General features: G+C 40.6%; 1 protein-coding gene across 1 annotated transcript in view; it reads right to left on the bottom strand.

Moving 5' to 3' along the window:
* Nucleotides 1-25,457, bottom strand: part of ALDH1A2 (aldehyde dehydrogenase 1 family member A2) — a 100,328-nt gene that overhangs the window by 36,777 nt on the left and 38,094 nt on the right. Inside the window, exons 2-7 of the mRNA XM_024567718.4 lie at nucleotides 21,527-21,631; nucleotides 21,251-21,391; nucleotides 18,303-18,432; nucleotides 6,857-6,918; nucleotides 4,688-4,816; nucleotides 4,448-4,561 (exon numbers count right to left, since the gene is read on the bottom strand). Of these exons, the coding sequence (XP_024423486.1) occupies nucleotides 4,448-4,561; nucleotides 4,688-4,816; nucleotides 6,857-6,918; nucleotides 18,303-18,432; nucleotides 21,251-21,391; nucleotides 21,527-21,631 (681 nt within the window). The remainder of the gene's footprint in view (nucleotides 1-4,447; nucleotides 4,562-4,687; nucleotides 4,817-6,856; nucleotides 6,919-18,302; nucleotides 18,433-21,250; nucleotides 21,392-21,526; nucleotides 21,632-25,457) is intronic.

A 25,457-nucleotide genomic window follows, 5' to 3' on the forward strand; every position in this document is an offset into this window, starting at 1 on the left:
TCTTTGGCTTCTACATTTCCTACACTATTTTTACCCTCCCCCTGTCTATTTTCCACCTATCATCTATGCTACTTATTCTCTGTACCTTTCCCCCCCTCTCCCCCTCCCACTCCCTTAATGACAACCCTCATATTATAGTTGTTTGCCTAGTTTGCTCTCGTTTTTGTTTTATGTGTGGCCGTTAATAACTGTGAGTTTGCTGTCGTTTTTACTGTTCCTATTTTTGATCTTCTTTTTCTTAGGTAACTCCCTTTAACATTTCATATAATAAGGGCTTGGTGATGATGAACTTCTTTAACTTGACCTTATCTGAGAAGCACTTTATCTTCCCTTCCATTCTAAGTGATAGCTTTGCTGGATACAGTAATCTTGGATGTAGGTCCTTGCGTTTAATCTTGGGTAATGTAATTATGATGTGCCTTGGTGTGTTCCTCCTTGGGTCCAGCTTCTTTGGGACTCTCTGAGCTTCCTGGACTTCCCGGAAGTCTATTTCCTTTGCCAGATTAGGGAAGTTCTCCTTCATTATTTGTTCAAATAAGTTTTCAATTTTTTGTTCTTCCTCTTCTCCTTTTGGCACCCCTATAATTCGGATGTTGGAACCTTTCAAGGCGTCCGGGAGGTTCCTAAGCCTCTCCTCATTTTTCCAAGTTCTTGTTTCTTCATTCTTTTCTGGTTGGATGTTTCTTTCTTCCTTCTGGTCCACACCACTGATTTGAGTCCCAGTTTCCTTCTCATCACTATTGGTTCCCTGTACATTTTCCTTTGTTTCTCTTAGCAAAGGCTTCATTTTTTCATCTGTTTTTCGAATAGATTCAACCAAGTCTGTGAGCATATTGATAACCAGTGCTTTGAACTGTGCATCCGATAGGTTGGCTATCTCTTCCTCGCTTAGTTGTATTTTTTCTGGAGCTTTGAAGTGTTCTGTCATTTGGGTCATTTTTTTTGTTTGTCTGTCTGTCTTGGTGTCTGTTACTTTAAGGGGCGGAGCCTTAGGTGTTCACCGGGGCGGGGTAATGCTGGTCGCTGTGCTGTGACGCTGTACGTGGGGGAGGGGCCAAGTGGGAGCAATGGCGCCCGCCTCACTCTCCTCCGGATTTCAATCTTTCACTCCGCTAACCACCATCAAACTGGGCCCCTCTGGTGCTGGTTCCCGAGTGGGTGGGCCTGTGCACACTCTAGGTCCCCGTGGGTCTCTCCAACGACCTCTCCTGTGAGGCTGGGAGTCTCTCCTGCTGCCGCCCCAACCCCCACGGGCGTTTTCAATCAGAGGTTTAAGGCTTTATTTCCCCGAGCTGGAGCCCTGGGTTACCCGGTCTGCTTCGTTCCCCGCCGTTCCTCCGGTTTATCTGTGGGCAAATGTGGGGCCGCGGGGTGCTACCCGCTGCTCTGCCTGCCCCGTTCTCCGCCACCCTGAGTCCGGCCCTCTGGGTTTATCTGTGCAAATGTGGGGCCGCAGGGTCTGCTAGTGCTCAGACTGCCTGCGCCATTTGTCCCACACTCCGCCAGTCTCAGTCCCGCCACAGCCACGCGAGTCCTCTCCACCCCGGTGCCCGTCTCCGCCCCTCCTACCAGTCTGGATGAATGTTTATTTTCTATTTCCTTGGTGTTGGTCCCCCTTGCTGTTCGATTCTCTGTCAGTTCTGGTTGTGCGAGGAGGCGCAGTGTGTCTACCTACGCCGCCATCTTGGTTCTCCCCCCTCTACTGCATTCTTGGTGATAAGCAAGTTGATATACAATGATCTGTCTGTTTTGCGATTTCACTTCTAACCCACACCCAACAGAATACCATATATGTGTGTGTGCGTGCACGTGCGCATTTGGATCTCCAAGACTTTTTATTCCAATAGTCTGTGTAATAGGGGAAAACAGTGAAAAGAATACGAAGTGTACATGAGTGAGGACTGCACTAGACACACTGATGCGAGAGTATGCCATTCAGCCGTTAAAAAGAGGGAAGGCGATCTATTGAGACTGACACACAAAGTTTGGTATCTCAATGCACGTATTGTGATCTCATTTTTAGTAGAGAATTATTATATAGTCCAAGCCTCTCAACCGACCCAACCAGGTCCGCTGGTGGGTTAACGCGAAACAGGCTGAAGTATGGAAGATACTCTAAGTACTTCATTTTAGCTTTAAAAATATGTACATTTCATTCTCCAGACTTTGGATATAGGACCAAGGACTTTTCTTTAATTATGTGTCCACCTGTCCTTTCTGATTAAACCATACCTTTAGAATGGTGTCTAAGATTTCTGGTTTCAGTTTCTTTAGAATGGAGTGAGGACTTAACAACATTTGCAAAGCAATCCAAGTGCATGCTCTAACTAGATTTATATTTTTTATCCAATCTTTCACAATTGCCTTGCTCACTCTTCATTGACTGTAGTTTTTCTTAGCATCTGGCCCTTAGCAAATCTTTTCAAAGCATCAGACTTAGTTTAATTAGGAACAATAATTCTGTTTTATGCTCACATTTTGGCTTATATGTTTCACTGAAATTTCCAAATTACTGTAAGCAGTTACACTAAAATAAAAGATTTGGAAACAAGCAACTCTTGACAAACATAAAACATAATAATCTGTAACTATAAATTAACACTCCCGTTTATTAATCTCTTATGAAATATTTGAACATGAGTCATTTTAACTAAGCATTATTAACTGTGTCAGCCAATATACTCAAGTCCCTAGACCTGTGCTGTCCAACACAGAGCACCTGAAACGCTGAAGTGTGAACTGAGATGTGCCGCATATGTAAAATATGTGCCAGCTTTTGAAAACTCATATTGAAAAAAGAACGCCAAGCCCTTGTTATATGAAATGTTAAAGGGACTTATCTAAGAAAAAGAAGATAAAAAATAGGAACAGTAAAAATGACAGCAAACTCACAGTTATTAACAACTGCACCTAAAACAAAAACAAAAGCAAACTAAGCAAACAACTAGAACAGGAACAGAACCACAGAAATGGAGATCACATGGAGGGTTGTCAATAGGGGAGTGGGAGGGGGAGGAAGGGGGGAAAGGTACAGGGAATGAGAAGCATAAATGGTAGCTAGAAAATAGACAGGGGGAGGTTAAGAATAGTGTAGGAAATGTAGAAGCCAAAGAACTTATAAGTATGACCCATGGACATGAACTATAGGGGGGGAATGTGGGAGGGAGGGAGTGGGCAGGATGGAGTTGAGTGAAGGGGGAAATGGGACAACTGTAATAGCATAATCAATAAATATATTTTAAAAAATGCAAATGCTGTGATGATTTTTATATTGACCATAATTTGAAATGATAATATGAAAATACGAAGTTAAATAAAATATATTACTAAAATTAATTCACTTAAATTTTTTAATGTGGCTAATAGCCAACTTTGAATTACAAATGTTGCTTTCATTATATTTCTATTAGGTAGCACTGTTCTAGACCTGCGGACAGCCCTGGTTCATGACGATGCCATCTGTGAAGTTCAACTTGACAAAGTGGTTTAGATCCTCTTTTTTTATCACCTGTGTTCCCTCAACCCACGACGTGTTGGACAGTATTTTGTGAGAAACCTCTCTAAGTGGACTTGTGACTCTGGATAAGGGATCAGAAAACCACGGCTCAGGGGCTAACTTTGGCCCGCTGCCTGTTTAGTATAGCTCACAAGCTAAGAACAGTTTTTGTGTTTTTAAATGGTTGGAAAAAAAACAAAAGAAGATTATTATTTTTGTGAGGCATAAAAATTACATGAAATTCCATTTCAGTGTCTTTCCAGAAAGCTTTCTGAGCCTGCGGCCATGCTCAGTTCATGCGTTACCTATGGCTACTCGGTGTCACGGGAGCGAAGTTGAACAGCTGTATCAGTGACCATACTGCCTGCAAAGTCTACACTATTTATTACCTGGCCTTTTACCGGGAAAAGCTTGCTGACCACGGCTTTACATCATGCCTTATGACCCCTGTGCAGAGTTAGCTGCCAGTTGCTTCTGCAGGATCTGGTGGAAATAAATAGAAGGAAAGCTTCCCATTTTCATCCCTACCAGAGATTAGCTTAATTTCCAGCTTCTTAACTTGCTTCTGTTGCCATACTGTTCTTGAGTCAAGAAAGTGGTCAGAGGCCCAGTCATTGGGAAAGTCTCTTCTGAAATAGTTTTTTTAATGTGTTTTTACCTCTGTGTTCCTTTTATTTCAAAAGATAGTAGGGTTTTGTTTATTATTCTGGGACAGGTTTTACACAGACGGAATCATAAGAGAGATCGGAGCCCCACGGCATCAGTGGTCACGGGGGCCTGGACTGTGAGATTCGCCAGTGTTCCAGCTATGACACCAATGCTGCCCTTTGAGGGCTTGAGTGCTCACGGCTCTTTCGGTGTCCGGCCCCTCAGTGACATTTGTGGCTTTCCTTTAAACCCTCTACCCATCTGCAGAACTGTTCCTCCACCCACAGTTTCCCAGGTACCTACCTCAGTAGACCCTGTGAATGCAATCTTGTCTATACCAACGTGAGAAGCTATTGCTGCCCCAGCCGTTGGCCCATATCCTGGCAAAATATTGATGACTCCTGGTGGAAAGCCAGCCTAACAAAACAGAATTGGAGGAAACGTGGCTTGTGAGAGGTGAAGAAGCACATTAAATCAGATCTGCTCCAGTGGGCCCCGACCGCACGGGGCGTGGGGGTCGCTCCTGAAGGCGGTTTCTCTTACCTCCTTGATGAGGGCTCCCATGTAGAGTGCGCTGAGTGGTGTCTGCTCTGCTGGTTTAATAACTACTGTATTGCCACAGCACAGGGCTGGAGCAATTTTCCAGGCAAACATCAGCAGGGGGAAGTTCCACTGAAAGGAAAAACTCAAGGTTGATAGATGGAAAAATATCCTCCACTACTTTGTTTTCAAGCTGTGACTTCTCAGATTTCTCAGACTAGTCCTCAACATAAATCTTGTCCCACCACAAAGTGTAGATGTTTGGATTTTTAAATTACTTCATTAAGAATAAAATAGGACCGATCTTGAAAATCCAAATTACTATATTCCAACTACCAAGCAAAAGAAATCACACGATGAAAAGGGAGTCTTTGTTTTTTCTTTGTTTTGGTTTGGTTTTTCATTGTTGTTATTTTATATGTTTTTAAAACTAGACTTTGGTTCCAGTAAGTTCTTGTGTTTGAAAACTTTTTCTTGCCTTGGTGATTTTTACACCAGGAATTTCAGACTGATATGAAAGCTCTTCAGTGTGAAAGAACTAGTGGAAGAGAAAATCCCAGTTGTGAATTGTATTTGTTAACGCACATAATTTGTCATGGTAATGCCTTTTCTTTACCTACATGTATTATCACAAAAACATGATTATAAAATAAAGTATACCCTTACTTTCTGAGCATGCAGAAATTTTAGTTTGCTTCCTTCTTACTACAATAATAAGCTAATGGACACTAAAAAATATATGTGAGTATCTGAATTTGGAGCCAAAAATGGTTTAACGTTTAAAAGGGTATTAAGCTTGTATTGTCATACGCACAGGCATGAGCCTCAGGACTATCAGGTGTCATTGATAATTTCATTAAGAAAGAAAACAGAAATCTTGGTCCCCTGGCTTCGGCCTCTGACCACAATGTGTTTCTGCCTGAAGCATCTCAGCTGCCATCCTTGAAAGATTCTCACTGGCCCTGGCAAGCTTGCAAAAATATACAAGTGTCTTGCCTTCACCAAACACCCAATTTCTTTTCCCCTTAGTTGTTTATAAACTTGGGAGTCCACAGCGATGTTTTAATTCCATCTACAGTATATAAATCTTGGAGCGCGGTAATTGAGCTGGAGCTGGTTGACAAGCAGCTCTCATCCTGTCAGTGAAAGCTGCAGCTCCCCGAGTCTGAGAAGGGCAAGAAGAGCAGGTTTCAGCTCCTGCAATTAAGGTGACAGACCTCACCCCTCCTCTGATCCAAGCGCGGTTTCCCTGGGTGGTGTGGGAGCATAAGAACTTAAACCAAACCTCTCATTTTCCATTTTTCACTCTCCAGTAAATTTCACAGTAACCCAGAGTCTGTAGATCATGAAAAGAATATCAATACCTCCCAAAAATCTTTGGCCCCCAAGGCCAACGATTATCTTAACTCATTCTCCTATATTTTGAAAAAAAGAAAACTTCTTGTCTATGGTATATGAATTTAGTTTGAGCCTCCCCTGAAATCCCTGCCGGAATGATTAGCTAGTACTCTTGGGAGATTTGATGATGTTTTATATAGTGCCAAGGCTGTGTATGGGGGAGACACACACACACACACACACACACAGAGAGAGAGAGAGAGGAGACAATGTTTAATGTTCCAATCCAAACACTAAGCACTACATCTATTTCCCCCTACAAGACACACAACAGCCCGGCATGGTTTCAATTATGACCGTGACGTTAATGGTACTGCTGTGTCTTCTGTAGAGTCTTCTATCTAGATTCTTGTGAAAAGAAACAGTGGGAAAGAATGAGATTAAAAGACCATATAAAACAATATGCCTGGAAAGATGGTGAGTCACACTTTTAAAAAATAAACAAGCAAATATAACAAAGCATTAATTTTCCATAAGCCGAATGGACATCCATAACCAAGGGCAGGTTATTAATACATTGGGCTTGGCTTTGCTTATTTTAATCATGAGAATTCCATGACTTGAGAACTCAACTCCTGGTAACGGAGCTGAAACCCTATTAACCTGTTCAAATAAGCATTTGCAGGGAGGCTGTTAAAGATATGTCAACAACATGAGCTCAGTTTTTTTCCCCCAGTAATGGAAAACACACATCGCTGAGATCCATGTTTTATGTATCTTTAAGAGAACTGGCTCAAATGAAAATAAATATGAGACCCAAGGAGATACACTCACTGGGATGATCTGTCCACACACTCCAATGGGTTCATGTCTTGTAAAGGTAAAATAGTCTCCATCTGAAAGAAATGAGCATGGTCACTACCAGAGAATTCAGATTAGAAGAAAAAAATGCAGAGGGAGAACTTGCGTGGCAGCAAAAAAACAGAAATAAAGTTGAAAACACATCCTACTCAACTCTGTACAAAAGCTGGTAGAAAAGCTGTTACTTGGCATAAAGTATCTCCAGATACGGCCCCAGACACCCAGAGCATTAACCTCTTCAGGCAAAGCGGAGGGCAGGTCGGTGACACTGGAAGCAGTGCTGGGGAGGGATGGGGTATGGGGGAGCGGGAAGCTGGAAAATACTCATTACTAAATGCTACGATTCTTACCTGTAGAACAGTTATTTGGTTAAAAAACTGACGTACCTCAAAAATTTAAATAACTTTCTGAAGTATGAAAAAATTAAGTGTTAGTGAGTAAAGTTAAAATGCTAGGCAACTGGAAAAGGTGAGGAGTAAAAGTAGGATCTATTCATAACTCAACCTAGGTGTCAAATGCATTTCCTGGAGGAACCAGGCATATGTTGGCCTATTTCAAGGGGGCGAGAGTCCACTTCAAAGCACATTCCATCAATATCCCAAAGCCTCCACCCTCAAATGAGCCATGGAAATGAGGATGACTTAATAACCTTGTTTTCCCTATAGGAACAAAAGACAATTGGAGTAATTATCCAGGAAAACCAAACCAAATTATCCTTTAGGAAAATGTCATTATGTTTATCGGAATTATTTTAAATGTCTAATTGAAATAACCAAAGAAAGAATGGCTCATTTTTATCATAGGGCCTTTCATTTCTGGTCCTGGGCAAAGTCTTTCCTTTTTCCCAATTGCCAACCTTTTAGCCTTGCCACTGATATTTGTTGTCTCTCTCAAAAACCTTCCCCCTGGGAAAGCAAAGACGCTGAGCTAATGCTCACAAAGAGCACTTTCAGGGACAGGGAAGGCTTCAGCAGAGTGTGCGGGTTGGAAGAAGAGAAAACGATGTGACTGATCATCACTGCCGCTCGACACACCGGAATCACTAATATTTATCAAACAGAACTGTTTTAAATTCAAAATTATACACTTTAAAATAATTAACGGTTTCTCTCTTTCTCCTGAACCTCTTCCCAGAATTAACAGCTACCTTACTGGTGCATCGTTTCAAAAAACTTTTTTTCACATTCAAGTATATGTAGCATCCTTTTATTCCCTCTCCCCTTTGTAAATACAAGTGGCATCATATTTTTTGCAGCCTTCCATATTTTGTTTTTTCCCCACTTTTTTCATGTAAATCTGACATATTTAACTCCTGAATGTTATTCCACTGGCTCAATAATGGCACTACTCATAAAATATCCTTAAGGACACAGAAATTCCTTTCAGTTTAGGCTATTATAAATAATGCTGCAAACACTATCATATTATGTATCTTAGTTTTGTGTGCAGACAACTCCAGAATTTTCATAGATGTCATTCTTTACAATAATGTCAGTTCTTACCCTTCTTCAATTTATAAATCTTCATAAAGGTTGTTTTTTTTTTAAATATTAGTACCTTTTAATGTTTCAGATTGTTTTTTCAGTAGACATAAATGTGATGTCAGGCTCTTCTTCCAGGGAAGGTTTTCCATGAGAAGCAACACCACCAACCAATAGGCTAAAGAGTTTTATTTCCAAGGAAATCCTTCCCAACTAAACTACAACTACACTAAGGTGATGGATTCAGGTGGATAATCACAGACTATAAAAATCAGAGCAAGCCCTGGCTGGTGTCGCTCAGTGGACTGAGTCTGGGCTGCAAACCAAAAGGTCGCCAGCTCAATACCCGGTCAGGGCACATGCCTGGGTTGTGGGCCAGGTCCCCAAAGGGGGACATGCAAGAGGCAACCACACATTGATAATTTCTCTGCCTCTCTTTCTCCTTCCCTTCCTCTGTCTAAAAATAAATAAAATCTTTAAAAAATTAGAGTAAAATGGCGAACTGGAGTACAAATAGGCTAAGAAAAATGGGAATATAAACTGAAGAACAACACAAGTGCTTGTTTTAGCAGCAAACGTGGGACACGGGAATGGTTGAGAAAATTCACAAGCCACTTGCTCAAGCACAGCATGGCGAGTCATGAAGCACTTCCCTCCTTTACATGCTAAGTGCTTAAGAATTCAGTTGCATTATTTACATATCATTTTGAAAGTTCTGAAGAAATACAAGAAGAAAAAAGGATAGGCAAAATCTTAAAAAACTGATCTCATGAGGCACTGAACTCAACTCCATAACTGTGTCCCAAAAGAAACTGAGTTGTGGGGAATGAAAATTTTCCTGAGTAAACTGTTCACAGACAAAGGAACTGAAGAATCTACTGTCCCTACAGTTCCTCTAAGTAGTTAATAAAGAAGTAGAGGGTACTTCTTTAAGTGTTTGAACTCTTTCCAACAGAGCATCAAGTGAAAGAGATAAAGAAAGGGCCCTAGACCTTGAGTTCAATCTTTCTCATCTGGTCAGTGCAAGAAGATTCTGGACACCCGGGTCCGATCTTGGGTGCCTGGCAAACACAAGAGCTGTGTCTTCTGCACACACCCTTGTCCAGGTCTAAAGGCACCCCAGAGGTCCTTCACAGCCACTATGACCCCACTCCAAGTCCCACCAAGCTTCTAGACTAAAGTTACCCATAGACAAATCGCTTAAGGGCCATCTTCATAATTTCTGCTATATCCAAGTATAACTTACTCTATTACTTAATAATTTTTTAAATCATTTCATCTTTTAAAAATATATAAATGGCTACATGTTAGCCTCACCTTAAAGAAAATCTATGAAACTGATTTCATGAGTTAGCAACATTTTCTTCTAACTGCTTCAAACCTACGATTAAAATAATAAATGTTCACCACTGTATTATATACAGTCATCCTGCATGCTACCAGTGCCATGGGGTATGCTACACTGTGCTTCTCAAATTTAAATGTGTATACAGAGCACCTGGAAGCCTTGTTACCATGCAGAGTCCGAATCAGTAAGTCTGTGGTGGGACCGTACACTTCACAATTTTCCAAGCTCCCAGGGGATGCTGGTGTTTCTGATCCACAGATCACAGTCTGTGTAGCGAGGCTCAAAGGAACCGAGAGGCTAAAGGGGAGTCCGCAGGTATCGCAATGACCCACAGTCACTTTACAGTAGCTGACTTCATTTCTATTTATTGTTTTTTTGCCTCTGTGGTAACTCCACTAATTCACCTGAAAAGGGGTTTGAAGTATAGAAGAATCTGATCAATGTTTTTAATACTTTTAAAATATCCAAAATTTATAAAGAACTTACAAAACTCAACACCAAAAAAAAAAAAAAAGCAATTAAAAAATGGGCAAAGGACCTGAATAGGCACTTATCCAAAAACCACATACAGATGGCCAATAGACATGAAAAGATGCTCAACATCGCTAATCATCAGGGAAATGCAAATTAAAGCCACAATGAGATATCACCTCACACCTATCAGAATGGCTACCATCAATAAGTCAACAAGCACTGGTGAAGATGTGGAGAAAGGGGAACCCTTGTACGCAATTGGTGGGAATGCAAACTGGGGCAGCCACTGTGGAAAGCAGTATGGAGATACCTCAAAAAATTAAAAATGAGTCGGCCTTTTGATGCAGCGAACCCACTTCAGGGAATATGAGGTAGGTCCAGAAGGTACCCAGCCATGTAATATGAAAAACAGAGATATTCGCTGAAGAAGATACAAGATACAAGAAACCTTGTACATAGGACAAGACTTCGGGTCCATTACCTTTAGAAACATATTAAAGACTCTTTTTTGAATCAGGTGCTGGATTTAGGTGGATATCACAAACCATAGAATCACTATTAGGTCAATGAGTGGTGCAAATGGGGTAAACGACAACCCTTTGTGAAAGGTGAAGAGGACCCTTTGATGATCTGGTATGTGGACGCAGAGAACTCACTAAACTCCAGTCTCTTAACTTATAAAGGGAACAGTGTAGAGCAACACCCCCTTCCCTCACCTGCGGGAGCAGAAGACTGCCCCTCTCCCCTCTTTATCTAGGCAGAGTTGACTCAAAGGGGCAATACTGCTAACTGCTCTCCCTCCCTTCTGTACCTAAGATGATATATAAAGTGTACTCTTCTCTGCTAGAAGAAAAATTACAACCCATTTTCCCAACTTTTATGTTAACAATGCTCTCCAAATATGGCAAGACGACTTCAAAAGCTGTTCCCTTTATTTCTCAAGCTTTGTGCTATTAAGCCCATCAGCTTGATGTAGAAAAAAAAAACTCTATAACCAAACACAGACATTCCATTTGGGGATGTGATGATCTTAGATCTCCTTACCAAATATGAAGCAGAGAGAGCTCGGACTCAGCATGAAAGGACTGCATTTGATGAGGACATCAAAATAAATGTTCTGAATACCACAATCTGAGCCAACAAGTTAGGACATAAATAACTACGATGGAGAAAGCTAAAGAAAAAATGAGATACCAAAAGAGAAATACTAAATCATATGTGTAGGACTTTTGATCTCTCTACCTCTTACTCATTTCACTCAAGAAAGTAAAGTGTTACAGAGTAACAGCTACCGCTCTTACAGGAGTTTTACACACACCCAGAAACGCTTTCTCTGCTGCGTTTTTATACCTGAGGGCTTACACCTCGTGAGGAGTATAAATTTCTTACAACTGAATACTTTTTCATACTATGAATTTGGTTGAATTGTGGACAAATTTTACTGAATATTTGTAGACCGAGCCATGTCTAGAATTATATTTAAAAAAGTCTTTTTCCCTAGAAGTAAGAGAATAAGCTTCTGCTCTATTTGTGAAATACAGTTGAGCTGCTGTGCTATGTTCTTTGATGGGGTTTGTCAAATTACACAGAAGAGACAGAAATTATTTAGTCAACTAGAACAATTTAATTATTTAGATTATTCATTCAAGGTAAACATTACTTTTCAAAGCAGATTTTATAGTTGCTTAAAAAAGATTTTCGACGGAATTTTTATTCTCATAATATCTGACATTGGCAAAGTCTATACAAAAACTGGAGAGAGTATAATTGGGCAATATGCACAGTCAATGAAATCAGAAAAATCTCAAATGTGCCAGAAACTGAGGAGAAATGTATCCAAAATGGGCCTGAAGGACTAGCTCTCAATTACAATATTAAGAGTATTTCAGGAACTGCAGCTAATTTTATATACCTGGGCACACTAAAAATGAGTTTATTTGATAGCATGAAAATCTGTAACACAATTCAGTGAATGGGAGGCCATCTTCCAATCTCTAATCTGTGTAGAGAGTTACCTCTCGAGGAGCTAGAAACCCTTTTGATTACTCCGGGATTAAACAATTACACCAGCTACACTGAACTTTCCATTATGCCCCCTGACAGACTCCTACATATTGTGACCCTGAACAGGCCTTGCTGAACATTTTGCAGTTATATTGATAAACTATAAACACCTACACAAACACAGACTTTACATTATGAGGGGGGTGGCAAAAAACTTTATTTATTTATAAAAAACTGTGTATTTATTCTTACATGTTTAAACTTCAGTCACCTTCAAAGTACTCTCCATTTAATTCAATACGCCTATTGAGATATTTTTCCCACTGCTCGAAATAGTTTTTGAACTTGTCGATTTTGATGCCTTTTAGAGCTTCTGCTGTTTTTTGTTTCACTTCTTCCACACTGGCAAAACGTTTCCCTTTGAAAACTTTTTTCATCCAGGGAAACAAAAAAAAAAAAGTAGCTCCGGATGAGATCGGGGGAATAGGGAGGGTGGGGCACAGGGGTCATGCTGTTTTGGGTCAAAAACTGCCGAACACTCAGCGCAGTGTGGGCAAGTATACTTGTAAATCACTCATCATGAAATGGGCAAATGCATTGAAAGAGTCTTCAAAAAAGACTCACTGAGTCAAACGCAGCTGCTCACTGCCAGTACACTGATACAGATGGGTTCCTAGAACACTCACCGAGCTGGGGAAGCCTGTACCACGAGGGGCCCGCCCACTAGAAGATAATTCTGTTTTCTGGAAGGTCACCTCTCCTACACTACTTTTCTGGACCTTAGTTTCTTTGTATGAAAAACGAGGGGATTGCCCTTAGGAACCCCTGAGGTCTTTTTCAGCCTTGAACCTCCCAAAAAGGCTACATATGAAACAAACTTCATTGACGTCCTGTCAATTCAGGTCCCACTAACTAGGCTGGGTTCTTCTTAGGTGGGCAGAGCAAACAGCTCCTCACTCCCAGTGAACATAAGAGTGAACAGTAAGATCTCGCCATATGCTTTCTTCGCTGACAACACTAAACTAGATCTGGTTGTTGAAGGCAAAAACCTTAGGAGCTGAGTCAACATCTGAGCATTTTTAACCTATTCTTTAGTTTAGCAGGTAAAACTGAGAAGGAATGAAGTGGATAAATAATTACACATGACCAAGGCAGTTTTTTAACCTTTTGTATAAGCTAATGTATCATAAAGCTATTTTTATTTTGGAATTCAGCTTAAAGCACAAACTATATTTTCTCTGCTTACATATCACAAAATCAATCAAATCAACAGTAATTACAGAGGAAAAGCACATGCAAATCAATTAACTTCCATTTCTCCCTCCATTAATTGCTAACAAGCTTTGATCCTTCCTCCATCATTTGGAGTTTGTGGACATGAGAGGGGCTGAGGACTTTGATATAGGTTGAAAATAATCAAAATGAGGGAAATAATACTTTGCCTGTTGGGTTGCTGTGAGTTTATAGATAATATAATGAGTGCAAATAAAGTGTTCACTAAATCATAGTAATGGTTATTATTTATCATCATAATTAGGAGATGCCACAGTAGAAGGGTCAGGGAACAGGATGTATGGTCAGAAACAAGGGCTCCACAGCAGGAAATGACGGGCAGTGCTGTAAGGGAACAACATCAAGACCCTTGTGAGTCAGACCGATACTGCCTGATGCTGCGACGACGTCCAACTGTGGGCCTGGAGTGCGGTGTGATGGAGGGGAATGGGAAAAGCTCTCAAGTCAGGAGGAGGAACAGCTGTCCAGTGGTTGGCTCAAAAGTGGTCACGCCATAACCCTTTTCCCCTCTTCCCAAATATTCTAGAGGGAGGCTACCCTACATGGGGAGGTGGGGAAAGCAGATACTTGCTCTCTCCAACTGATTATCCATCATGTAATCAAAGTGCTCTTTCTAAAATGCAATTTCGGTCAAGGCACTCATCTATTTAAAATAATTCATGGCTCACCATTGCTGTGGAATAAATCTCGTTGCATAGTTTAGCCAGCCCCAGAGCCCCACTCTCTTCTACAATACCTGGCTATACTTTCAGATCCACTACCACACCGTACTCTGCTCCCTCCATTCTCTGCACAGGCACTGCCGCCACCTGCGATGGCCCAATCTCCATCTTCACTTACCTATCCTTCAGGTATCATCTTGTATGTCTCCAGGAAGGCTTCTCCAGGAAGCCTTAATACCAGATGGGACTGCCTCTTCTATGAAGTCCATTGAACTTCATGCTTCCATATCTGAATAAGCCACACTACACAATGCAATTACTTGTTTGCTATTGGTTTACTTACTAATCTATAAGCATTTTACTTACTCACCTTTTAGCCCCAATGCTTAACAAAGGACCTGAAACATAGGTGCTCAAAAAAAAAAAAAAAACCTGTTGAATGGATTAACGTGTTTGAAGACGTAAGTGAATAACTAGAGACTGAAGCTGACGCCTGGTAGAGAAGGTGAGGGAAGACTTCCCATTACATGGTAGCTTGCCTGCCTCCCCAAATGGGAAGGTGTGATACAGACAACGGCATCATTCTTCCCGCTCTTTTTGGTTCTTATCTTTCAGTGTCAGAGATGCTAAGCTGGATGAACCATGGAACATGATTCAGTGTAACAAAGCAGCCTTATATTTTAAATTTTTAAAAAAGCTTCAGCTTTACTTTTTATCGGTGACCAAATGGAATTGTGCTTTTCATCTCTGTATTTCCCCTAGGGACAATGGGTTAGTATTCACTAATTCCGTGTCTGCACCAACTTTATGGAACGTAACTACCATGAATAATGAGAATCAACTATATATAAACCTAAAAATCTGCAGAGGGTTAACGACTGCGCCAGGGTGACCGGCCTCTTCCTCTTCCTGCCCTGCTGCGCTGGCCTCCGGAGGAGAGGGCCTACAATGGCTAGGCAAAAAGAGGCCTGGGCTTGAATGTCAGGCCTGACTAGCCGGCCACGTGGCCTTGTACAAGACACCAAACCCTTGCTGTCTCACTTTCTTACCTGTAAAATACGTATAGTATCTTTTACAATCCAACCTATCTCATAGGAAGGCACACACAATCACAAAGATCCTGTCTACGAAGGAACATTTTACACTCTCAAGTGTTACGCAAATATAAAGTACATTATTCCTTTGTGTTAAAATTCCAAACAAAAAATTAAGGTGTTTCATAGGACAATGCACGTAACACAATAAAGACTTCATGGTTAAAGGCTAACAGCTTTCTTATATTCCAGGTTTCATTGGAAAATAAACAAGAATGGAGATACAGAATCAAGCTCATGTGACATTATGAAGTTAAAAATGACAAACACAAATGGATTATTAAGAATAAATAACTGAATGACGATGAGCCCTCTTTTCCCTGATCTTCTCCTATAATCCCCCTGGTTTAGTCTACTAAGCTCTAAACTAGCCAAAGAGGTCAGGGGCTGAATTCCGAGGAGCCCACAGGCAAGCCCAAGTGTATCTAAAACTGGAACAGAGAGGAAAGTGGTCAGGTTCACATTTGCCTCCATTCCCTTGAGGTCACAGAGAAACTCTTACATCCCAAACCCCCAGCCTCCTAGGAGCTCAGCCTACATATATATGACCCTACAGAGAGTCTCCTCCTGGTATCCCTCTAAATGCACTTTAAGAAAAACTGGGGTAATGAAAAATTACTTAGCATTTAAAAAAATTCCTCACTTTTTTTCCTTCCAGGCTGAACACCAGTTTTTGAGTCAGGGTGGCTTAGAAATGGCTACCGTAAAAGCTTTTTCTAAGCCCTGTATTTCTAACTCCAAGGTCAACATCCTCAGGATCTACAGAGAGCAACAGAGGAAAACAGTGAAGCAATTGACTAGCCACTTCTATTGCCAGAGAAAGTTACAGTAAAGCATAAACCATTGGTTTAAATTGAATGGTTTAACAGATTACTGAATGGTTTAAAGCATAAACCATTCAATAATCTGTCATTTAATCAGGGTCTTCTCCCCTAAAGGAAAAAATGAAAACCAAGGCATTGTTAGGCCAACTGGAGATCTATGCACATAGCCTTCTGTTTCACCTTAGTCCTAAGATATTTGTAAAACATTTCAGTAGATATTTAAATGCTTGAAATACATATTTGCTGTTTTAATAGTAAGATAGCAGTTGGGGTGGGGGCAAAAAAAGGGCCTTTGATCTTGTTAATTTACCTTTCTGCACTGAAGTAGTGGAGGCCAACCCAGAAAGGCTGACATGTGCATTGTCCCTGACAAAGGTTTTAAATCCTAAGTTCTCCAACAGGTTTGTGCAAACCACACAGTGACTCTGCCTCACCTAGGCCTTTCCCAAATCCTGCAAGTGCTGCTGGAGAACAGTGGTTCTGTAATACTCCTAGAGCCAGGACGGAACTAAGATTCTGACGCTCCCCAAGGGCAATCTTCTCCATCCTTCTAAGTCTGCTGAACAAGCGAAACCTCTAGATAGCGGGAAGAGTGCCTGTAATTCAAAGCTCATTTTCTAAAGACTAACATTCCACACGTCGCCATCACTCATGGAGGCAATTTTAAAATAGTTCTTTGAAGTCTCATCTCTGTCTGTTCTCTACTCCCACTGTGACATCTCCTCTTCTTGCTCCATGCCTGAATGAGACATCACAGCAGTCACCTGCTTGGTGCTGGTCTCTACCCTCCCCTTGCTACTCAGGGAGAAGACCTGCACCCTGGGCATCACCTGGCAACTGGTTAGGAGATCAGAATCTCAGGCCCCACCCCAGGCCTACTCAATCAAAACCAAGGGGAGGTGGAATCAAGTGAAGGAGGTGGAGATGGCTGGCGTGGGAGGGGAGTGGTGGGGGGTAAATGCAGACAACTGTACTTGAACAACAATAAAATAATTTTTAAAAAATAAAATGTTTTACTTTGGAAAAAAAGAAAGAAAGAAACTGCCCTTGAAGAAAATCGCAGGTGGTGCATATACACAATACAGTTGAGAACTGCTCTAAGCCAACTGCACCATCAGCCAACCGTCCCCTTTTTATAAAGCAATCCCCTGCTGTCTACGAAGGCCCTTACAGGGCACTCCCAAGTTCCCAGCATTACCTTCCACTCTTCCTCCTATGCACAGGGAAAGCGGGCTGTTTCCTGCAGAACCCAGGTAGAGAACCTGGCACCGTACTCAGCAGCATCCAAGAGCCACTCAGTACGCATTGCTTCTTCCCTCATATCTCCTCACCACTCCTAATATCCACAGAGCTGGGTTAGGCAGTCTCTTTCCTGTCATGGTATCTCTTCCTCCCACTGTGTAAAATAGACCTTCTAGTGAAGAGAGTCGCCAGGCTCTAGTGTGAAAGTTTTGGCTCTACAACTTACTTGCTGCGTTATTTAGAAGGACCATTTAAGTCGTCTAGGCCTCACAGTGTCCTCCGCAGTCAGTGAGGATGTTAGTAATTGTGCCTTCCCTTTGGGGTGCTGCGCCAGCACTCAACACGGTATTAGCTATCCCCAGTATTCACACTCAGATGAGAACTTCCCACCGACTAACTTAGTTTAGATATTTTCCCTCTGCTTTAAAGAAGTACAGCACTGATGGGCTAAGCCATGCAGCTTGCAAAAACGGGTCAGGGTGGTGGTTGTTTTTAGATTGTGAAAGTAATTCATGGCCAATATAAGAAAATATTTTTTCAAAAGAAATACATCATCCATAATCTCACCACCAAGAGAAAACAACTGTTAACATATTTCCCTCCGAACAAGTAAATCTTATGTTTCAGGAGGAAAAGAACAAAATCTTAATCTTCTCAAAATTCCCCCTGACTTCCCAGGCCGAAGGCCCCGCCACACCTCCAGAAGCTCACCCAGCACAGCGCCAAGCACTCAGCAGCTGACACACACGCACCTATCCCTTGGGCTGACTGATGTATGCATGTAAGTGGCCTGACCCTGCACTTACATGTGAACTGTCTACATAAAGAAATGGGGACATTATCAGAGTGATGTCATCTGTTTGGCTCTTTGTTCGGTTCATACTGCTTACGTGTGCCCATTTCTGTATTCTCTGCGCCTGCTGTTGTGTTTGGTGGTGAAAGGTGCTTCTGGTGTAGCATCATGTTCCTTCTTTCAACATACTCAGACTTTACGCACCTACAGGAATGGTCATGCCGTGGATTTTATCAGCCCAGCCTGCGTAATAGCGAAGGGTTTTGATGACCCCCTGCAAATCCACATAGAAAGCTTGCAGGAACGGTTTGCCGCCATTGAGGGATTCCATGGTCTGTAAGAGAAGAAATAAGAGAGACTTTCCAGTGATACGCTCGATAATTTCTGGAGCAGAAGATAAAAGAAGGCAAGAGAATACAGATGAATACGAACAGTGACTCAAACTTGGTCAACCCTGACTTCTCAAATACAAAGATTTCCGCACTGCCAGCTCAGCTTAGTTTCCAGTCAAAACCACACGAATATGCGTGTGCATGTTCTCGTGCCTGTGTGTTTCCAGCACTCACTATCCAAACACACAAACACAAGGTTTCTTCAACTGATGAGAAAGAAATACTGTTTGTCAAATCAGCTTCTGTGATGTTAGTGATCAGAGCTTTGGGGGGATTTTTCAGAGTCTCCACCAGAATCTGAATCCATGAAGAAGAACAGGGACATGGGCTTTTATGCAACTGATGAGAATATGGAACGTTTTCAACAGCTGCCAAGACCCCTGCTGAGAAATGGTGTATCTACGGTTCACAGTGGGTTTACTGATCGCCACCAAATAAACAAGATCTCCTCTAGGGAAGCTCAGATTTTAACAACTTGAGGGCTGGTTTTTGTAAATATTTGTGTTAACAACCATTATCTATTAAGAATGAAGTATCTGGTTCATTTAATAAAACTAGAGGCATTAAGCAGTTTTAGATTATAAATGTTATTTTAATCACATGTTCCGAAAGTGGTTAAATTGGTAACAAAAAACATTGCAAATGAACACACTGAAATGAGAAGAGTATTTTGACTTGAGAAATATTAAAGGTTTTACAAGTTGAACTAATGAAATGAAAACTGTAACCTCATGTCCTTCTCTACAAGGACGTTTTATAACACATACTAGTGTGAAAACTCAGTGCTGACAGAACTGAAGTTAAAATATTCTCCATTCAATGACATGAAAATTCTATAATTTACAGTATAATGTATCTACTTACTATGTGTGTAAGGTGAAGCTCTTTTAAAATACCATGCTGCAATATTTATCACTTTATATTGGCTCACCTTTATTAAAGGGAATCAGACTACTTCCCAGCACTTTTTAGAACATGTATGTGTTCATGAGATAGGCAGTACATTCTCCATGTCTCGCACAGGGTCATCTGCACAGTAGAGTGGAATACCAAAGTGGCGTGGTGACCAAAATCCCAGCCACCTAAATGGTCCCCGTGAGCTGCTGACACCAGCCAAATTCCCCTGAGAGTTGCCAGCATAGGTTTATTTTCAACTGTGCTCCCTCGAATACAGTATTGGCTTCAGTTTCCTAGTCAGGAGCTCCCCTATATTCCAGAGACTGCTTCTTATTAAAACTCTCTCCTGTCATGCCTAGGTCATGTTTAAGGCACGTTTAAAGTAAGAATGCCATGTGAGTGCCATCACAGTGAGACACATGTCAGAGAAAGAATGGCGTTTGAATTTTATGCCATGAAAATACAACTATAAAAATGAGCTATTAATGTATCATCATCTAGTACATATTGTTAATCTGGTGTTGTAAACATTGAAGATATTTAACTCAATCAAACTGACCCTTACAGGCCATCAATGTACCCCCTTACTGATCATTTATGTGCCAGACACTGTGTTAGAAATTTTTTTAAAGTAAAATACAATTTTCAGTCTCAAAGCAATGATAGTCCAGTGAAGAGACAAGCATATAGACTAGTATTCCCCAAAGTATTCCAAAGAATTCAGTTTTGCATGATATTGATAGGTTAGTAAAAAAAAAAATTAGGTTGAGGCTTACTGAGTAAGTTCGAGAAACACTGGACAGGGCTTTTCAGAGTCTTTAATATGCCCTGTGTCTTGTGGATTTCCCAGAAGGGGCCATTTCACCATGAAACACCTTTTTCACAGTATGTATAAACACTTCCTTGAAGAACCAGATTAGAAAATGTTTCTATAGACAAATAAATGTTACATATAGCTAGAGTTCCAAACCATCTCCATAAAGGATTCATTTCTGTTCCCATACTCAGGACAGACCCCTGGGGGTGGGGGGGGGAGGGAGGAGCCATGGCGGAAGTGACACTGAGGAAGGGTACTGATGCTTCCCTCCCCCAGAGCAAGCCCCACAGTGACCTGCCTTCCCAGGCAGACGGTGGGATGTAGTAGTCAGGATCTGAATGCCCTGACTGAACACAGATGCCCCACATGTTAACTGATCAACTGCGGGTCATCCGTGTGGAGTGCCCTCATGTACAGAACAGACATCCCCTAATGGTTCCAGCTTTCAAAAAGTCTGTATTCTCTAACAAAATGACTTTTACTCTAGAAACAGCAGAAACAACAAAAAACCATTGGGAGAGGGGAAGTTCCTTATGTGAAAAAAGTAGCTCCAGGTGAGATCAGGGGAGGAGAGTTGCTGAAAATGACAGAACAAAGGGAGCGGAAATGTACCAGAAGGGCGTATCATGCCTGTGCTTTTGAAGGTTTCTCTTTAGTCAGGAGGGGTTAGTTCCAGGGAGGTAAAAACGGGCCTTTCTGATTCTGAAGTGAATCGTTCGGTGTTGGTTTTCTGCAGAGAGCATGGTGAATTCCTGCTGCTTAACTGTTGTTTGTCAAAGGTGAGAAGAAGGCAGAAGGTCCTTACCAGTCATGGGAAGATATGGTTTTGTTCTTCAAAATTCAGTAAGAAGAGACACTCAGCTGGTCCTCCACTTCCCCAACCTGACTGCAAAAGCCAAATGTCTCTCGTTTTTCATGTATATTATGTACTCCTTCGCTTTTCCCCCAGGTCTGCTTCACATCACATTTTCAGAAAGATGGAGGGATCTAAATTTCAGTGGCAAAGTAAAGTTGGGGTAAAGACAATGTTTTCTTAGGCTACTTACTGCAAGAACTGCCCTGTCTCGTTCCACCAAGTCTGCAAGCTTATCCAACAGACGTCCTCTTTCTGAAGCATCCATCCTTCTCCACACTGAACCGAGAGAGAAGGCCAGGCGGGCTGCCTGCACTGCTTTGTCTATATCTGCCTGTTAGAGAGAAAGAGGCACAACTGAAGAGAGACAACACTCCAAATAAAGGAAGAACCATCTGCTCTCGTGAAAAAAGTGGTACAGTCTGGAAAGCAATTTCCTAGGGAGTTTTTTTTTCTAAGAAGGACATACCTTGTCTGCTTCCTGGACTTCACACACCTGTTCTCCCGTGGCTGGATTACAGACAGGGAACACTCTCCCGCTCTCGGAGTTCTGCCACTCATTGTTAATGAAAATCTAAAGGAGCAGACAGAGAACAGGATCTGTGAGACAGGTGATAGGAAGCCTGTCGAAGGCAAACTGTTACGGAAGTATCATGGTAGTCATACTTATTCTATATGTTTGCTGCTATATAATTAAAGTACAGAATCTGAAGAGTTCTAAGAGACCCTTAAACAGTATGCAGTCCAGCTTCACCCCCAATTCAGGAATTTCCTCTATAGTATTTTTTACCTCAATGTCATCCAAAGATTAAATATAGTGAACCTGCCAGCCAGTGAGAGAGCCAATAAGAATCAAAGAACAGAGCCTCATAAACATACAAAACATACACTAAGGCTGAGAAAATATTTATTGATCACCCAAACTCTAGCCAGTACCTGTAAGGGGTAAATTATGGATTAAACCAACAGTGGTCCGACCTTAGATCCTAGTTCCTCTGTCAGAGAAACTAAACACCTTTGCAAGGGGAACTTGAAGGCTGCTGGAATAAGCATTTATTGAACTCACAGTCAGACCCTGACCTAAGCAATGACTCTGACCAAACTAACCAGTGAATTAAACAAGTGACAAGTTAAGTCCCAGTTAGAGTTCTTTCTCTTTGCTGGTTACGCTATACAGCTTAGCAAGGGGAAAAGGTCTACAACTTTCAAATTGGTCTCTCTAGACTTTCTTAAGAGCCTTGGTTGCCTTACATAAAAAATGAAGATTTTAATAAAAAAGCATAGAGACGAATAATTTAAGAAATTAGGTCAATTTCTCAGAAGATGTATACGACATGAGTTAAAAGAGAAGGGAAAATATAGACCAAGAAATTTTAAAATTCATACTGAAATTAACAAACTCAAACTAATAATTTTAGACTATAAAAGCTCAAAGATACACAGAGATATTTTGCTCTATAAACTTATGGCATGATAATGAAAATTTCTGAACTTATGAGTCAGTCATCCAGCCAACTTAGAACAAATACAACGACAGGCTGCTTGGTTACCGCCTGCCGTTTTAACAATCACAGATGGGGCTAAATGGGTAGACAACCACAATTGTAAGTATTAAGTTCCAGGTTATTTCAAAGCTTTGCTTTTTTCCTGGACTTGATATAACAATGAGTTTGACTGAAGGAGTTTTCTTTTCCTCAAGGCCTTTTAAGATAAAGGAAAAGAAGACCTAAAATCTGTATAGCACTTAAGATACAAATGTATTAAGCACAAACACAATGAGCTTTTAATTTCATACATTTTATAGTTTTAATATGTAATTTATAAACATACTTAACATAATACACTCATTTATTCAGTAAGTACTTAGCTACTTCCGGCCACAGGAGTGGAGAGAGGACTGGAGTCCCGGCCTTCCAGGAAGGGTCTCACAGTCTCTGGTCGTTCAGTAAATTCAGCAGCCCTAACAGCAGGCTTTTGTCATCTCCACAAAAAAGTGCAACAACTGAGAGGCCAAGAAGTTAAGAGTCCTAAGAAGCAGGTTCTTGCAGTGGCTCTGATTCAAAGGCTATTGCCCTTTCCGCTCCACCGTGGTTTTCAGGACTGCTCAGCTCAAAGAAACACAACTAGTTAGTTAATGTCTAACCTAAATTAGAGCTCAGTCCTTGCACTCCTGGCCTAGTTCTCTCTTCAGTCCACTTAACGAATTTCCTAACGGTTCACAGCTCATCATAGCTACAGTCACTTCTAGAATATTACCAGGTTTAAGGAACAAGGGATCTTGCCAATATTCCTCATTTCTTTTATCCACTATTTAACTACTTCTTAATCTTCGGATATCACCACAATCCAATTTTAGTTTTTAAGCTTCTCTGTCGAGCAGTTCTAACTATTTGTGAGGATTGCTATGTCATGACATTGTTTCTTAGAGGTCTTCCAAAGATTAAAGGAAGAAATAACGTATTTTTAATAGAATAAAACTCATTTTCTTACTATTATCATTTAGACTCATTGATCATTTTATAAACTAAGATTATTACAGGATCTTAATGATCTTTTCCTAACTCTTGAAATATTGTACTATTTCATCATCCCAGAAACTATTTAATCATCACTCATCAATTATTTCCAAGTCTGCTAAAAAAAATCCTAAAATAATAAGGAAGCAAAAAATTACTAGACCTGGATAAATAAACACATCACCACCATTTCATCGCCTTTGATTTTGTTACTGTATTGCCCAAAGCAATGCATCATCTTTCAAAAGGACACTGGAAAAAAGGTCTGGAGACACATTTTAATCATATTCTTTTTAGCTTTCACTAAACACAGTTAAGAATTAAGAATTTTTCCTTTCCATCCATAATGGGAAAAAGAAGAAAATTATCAAAGACATTTCACAATTGTTAGATGAGTCAGAAGATGAAAGCAGGCAGCCAGAAAACTAGATTAACTGAATGAGCAAAATCTTGGACTACGAGTCTTTAGGATAAATAAATAAATTTTCTAAATTAAAAAATCAAAGAGCAAATAATGTATTTATAAACACAAAAAGGGAATATGATATTGTAATCAGTCATTCATCTGGAAGGACTTAATCGTGAATTATTTTGTAACAAGAATCTGGAACATCTTGTTTTGGAAGAAGGATATGTGACAAGAATTTTATCTTTTATGATATGTGTGGATAAAAATTTACTTGCTAGATTCATAAATGGACAAATGCTGAAGGTAGGTTTATATACAAAAGTGACTGGAAGGGCAGATATGTAAAAATAAAAAGGTTCATTGGGCTGATCAGTCTAATTTATGGCTATAAAAGTAAAAATAAAAATGTTTTTGTAATTATGAAACAAAAAGATGGCCATCCTCTTTTCTATGAAATGTGAGCCTTCAAACTTTCCAACACCGTCACATTGCGACAATTCACATGCAAGACCATAAGGAATAGTAAGCTATAGTCTACCCGAAATGTGTTTAAAATCTGGAATCAGCATTTGTGAGATTAATATTTCCTGTTTCCTTCAAGAAGCTGATGAACACATAGGTGCACTCGAGGGCATTGCCTATTTCAGGTACATACATCTCTAAAACCAGAAAAATACGTAAGATGTGGTTTGCTATGTTTAAATTCCTATTTCGTTGGTTTTTCTATATGTTTACTTTACTTCTATAAATTTTCCATAAAATAATCTACAATTTTGAAAATATAAAGAGTCCATGAGCCCAAGTGGTAAACTATTGGGCCCAAGTGAAGAACTATTTTTCCTGGTATGATAAAGATTAAAATATTTTATATTTTTACCATGTTTCTATTTTTGTAGACCTAGTCATATAGTACGACAACTAAAAAGCTTGCACCGACAACATTGTTGGTACACAGGAGAGCAAATACTTTTACAACGCTTGAAGGTTTTCAGCGTCTCTGCGCCACTTCACAAGTTCTGAATGCTGTCTAAAGTGTCTTCTCTGACCAGGGCCCCTTGGAGAAACAGTTCATTTCGGGGCTGTAGGGGGGAAGCACAGAATGACCCTGGGCTATTGTGATGCCAGAAATCAAGTACACATTCAAAAGCTGATGGGACATATCAAGAGGACACAGGAGCCAACATGAGGGGGCTCCCAAAAGCCAATAATGGGATCATTTAAACAATGAAACAGATAATAATGTTAATGAATTATTATTCATAGAATGAAAAATGCATCCAATACTCCATACTGATGTAAAATTTTTTAATGAACAACTAAATAAATTAGGAATACCACCTAAGTAAGTAAGGAAAAGCTCTTCTTCACAGTAGAATTCCGACTAACAGCAGTGAAGGAATGATGGAATTAAATCATTACTATTTGTCAATCGTAACAGTTATAACTGCTTGAGGCAAAAATCGTCAACAGATGGT

Source organism: Desmodus rotundus, chromosome 7, assembly GCF_022682495.2.
Source record: "Desmodus rotundus isolate HL8 chromosome 7, HLdesRot8A.1, whole genome shotgun sequence".
Taxonomy (NCBI): domain Eukaryota; kingdom Metazoa; phylum Chordata; class Mammalia; order Chiroptera; family Phyllostomidae; genus Desmodus; species Desmodus rotundus.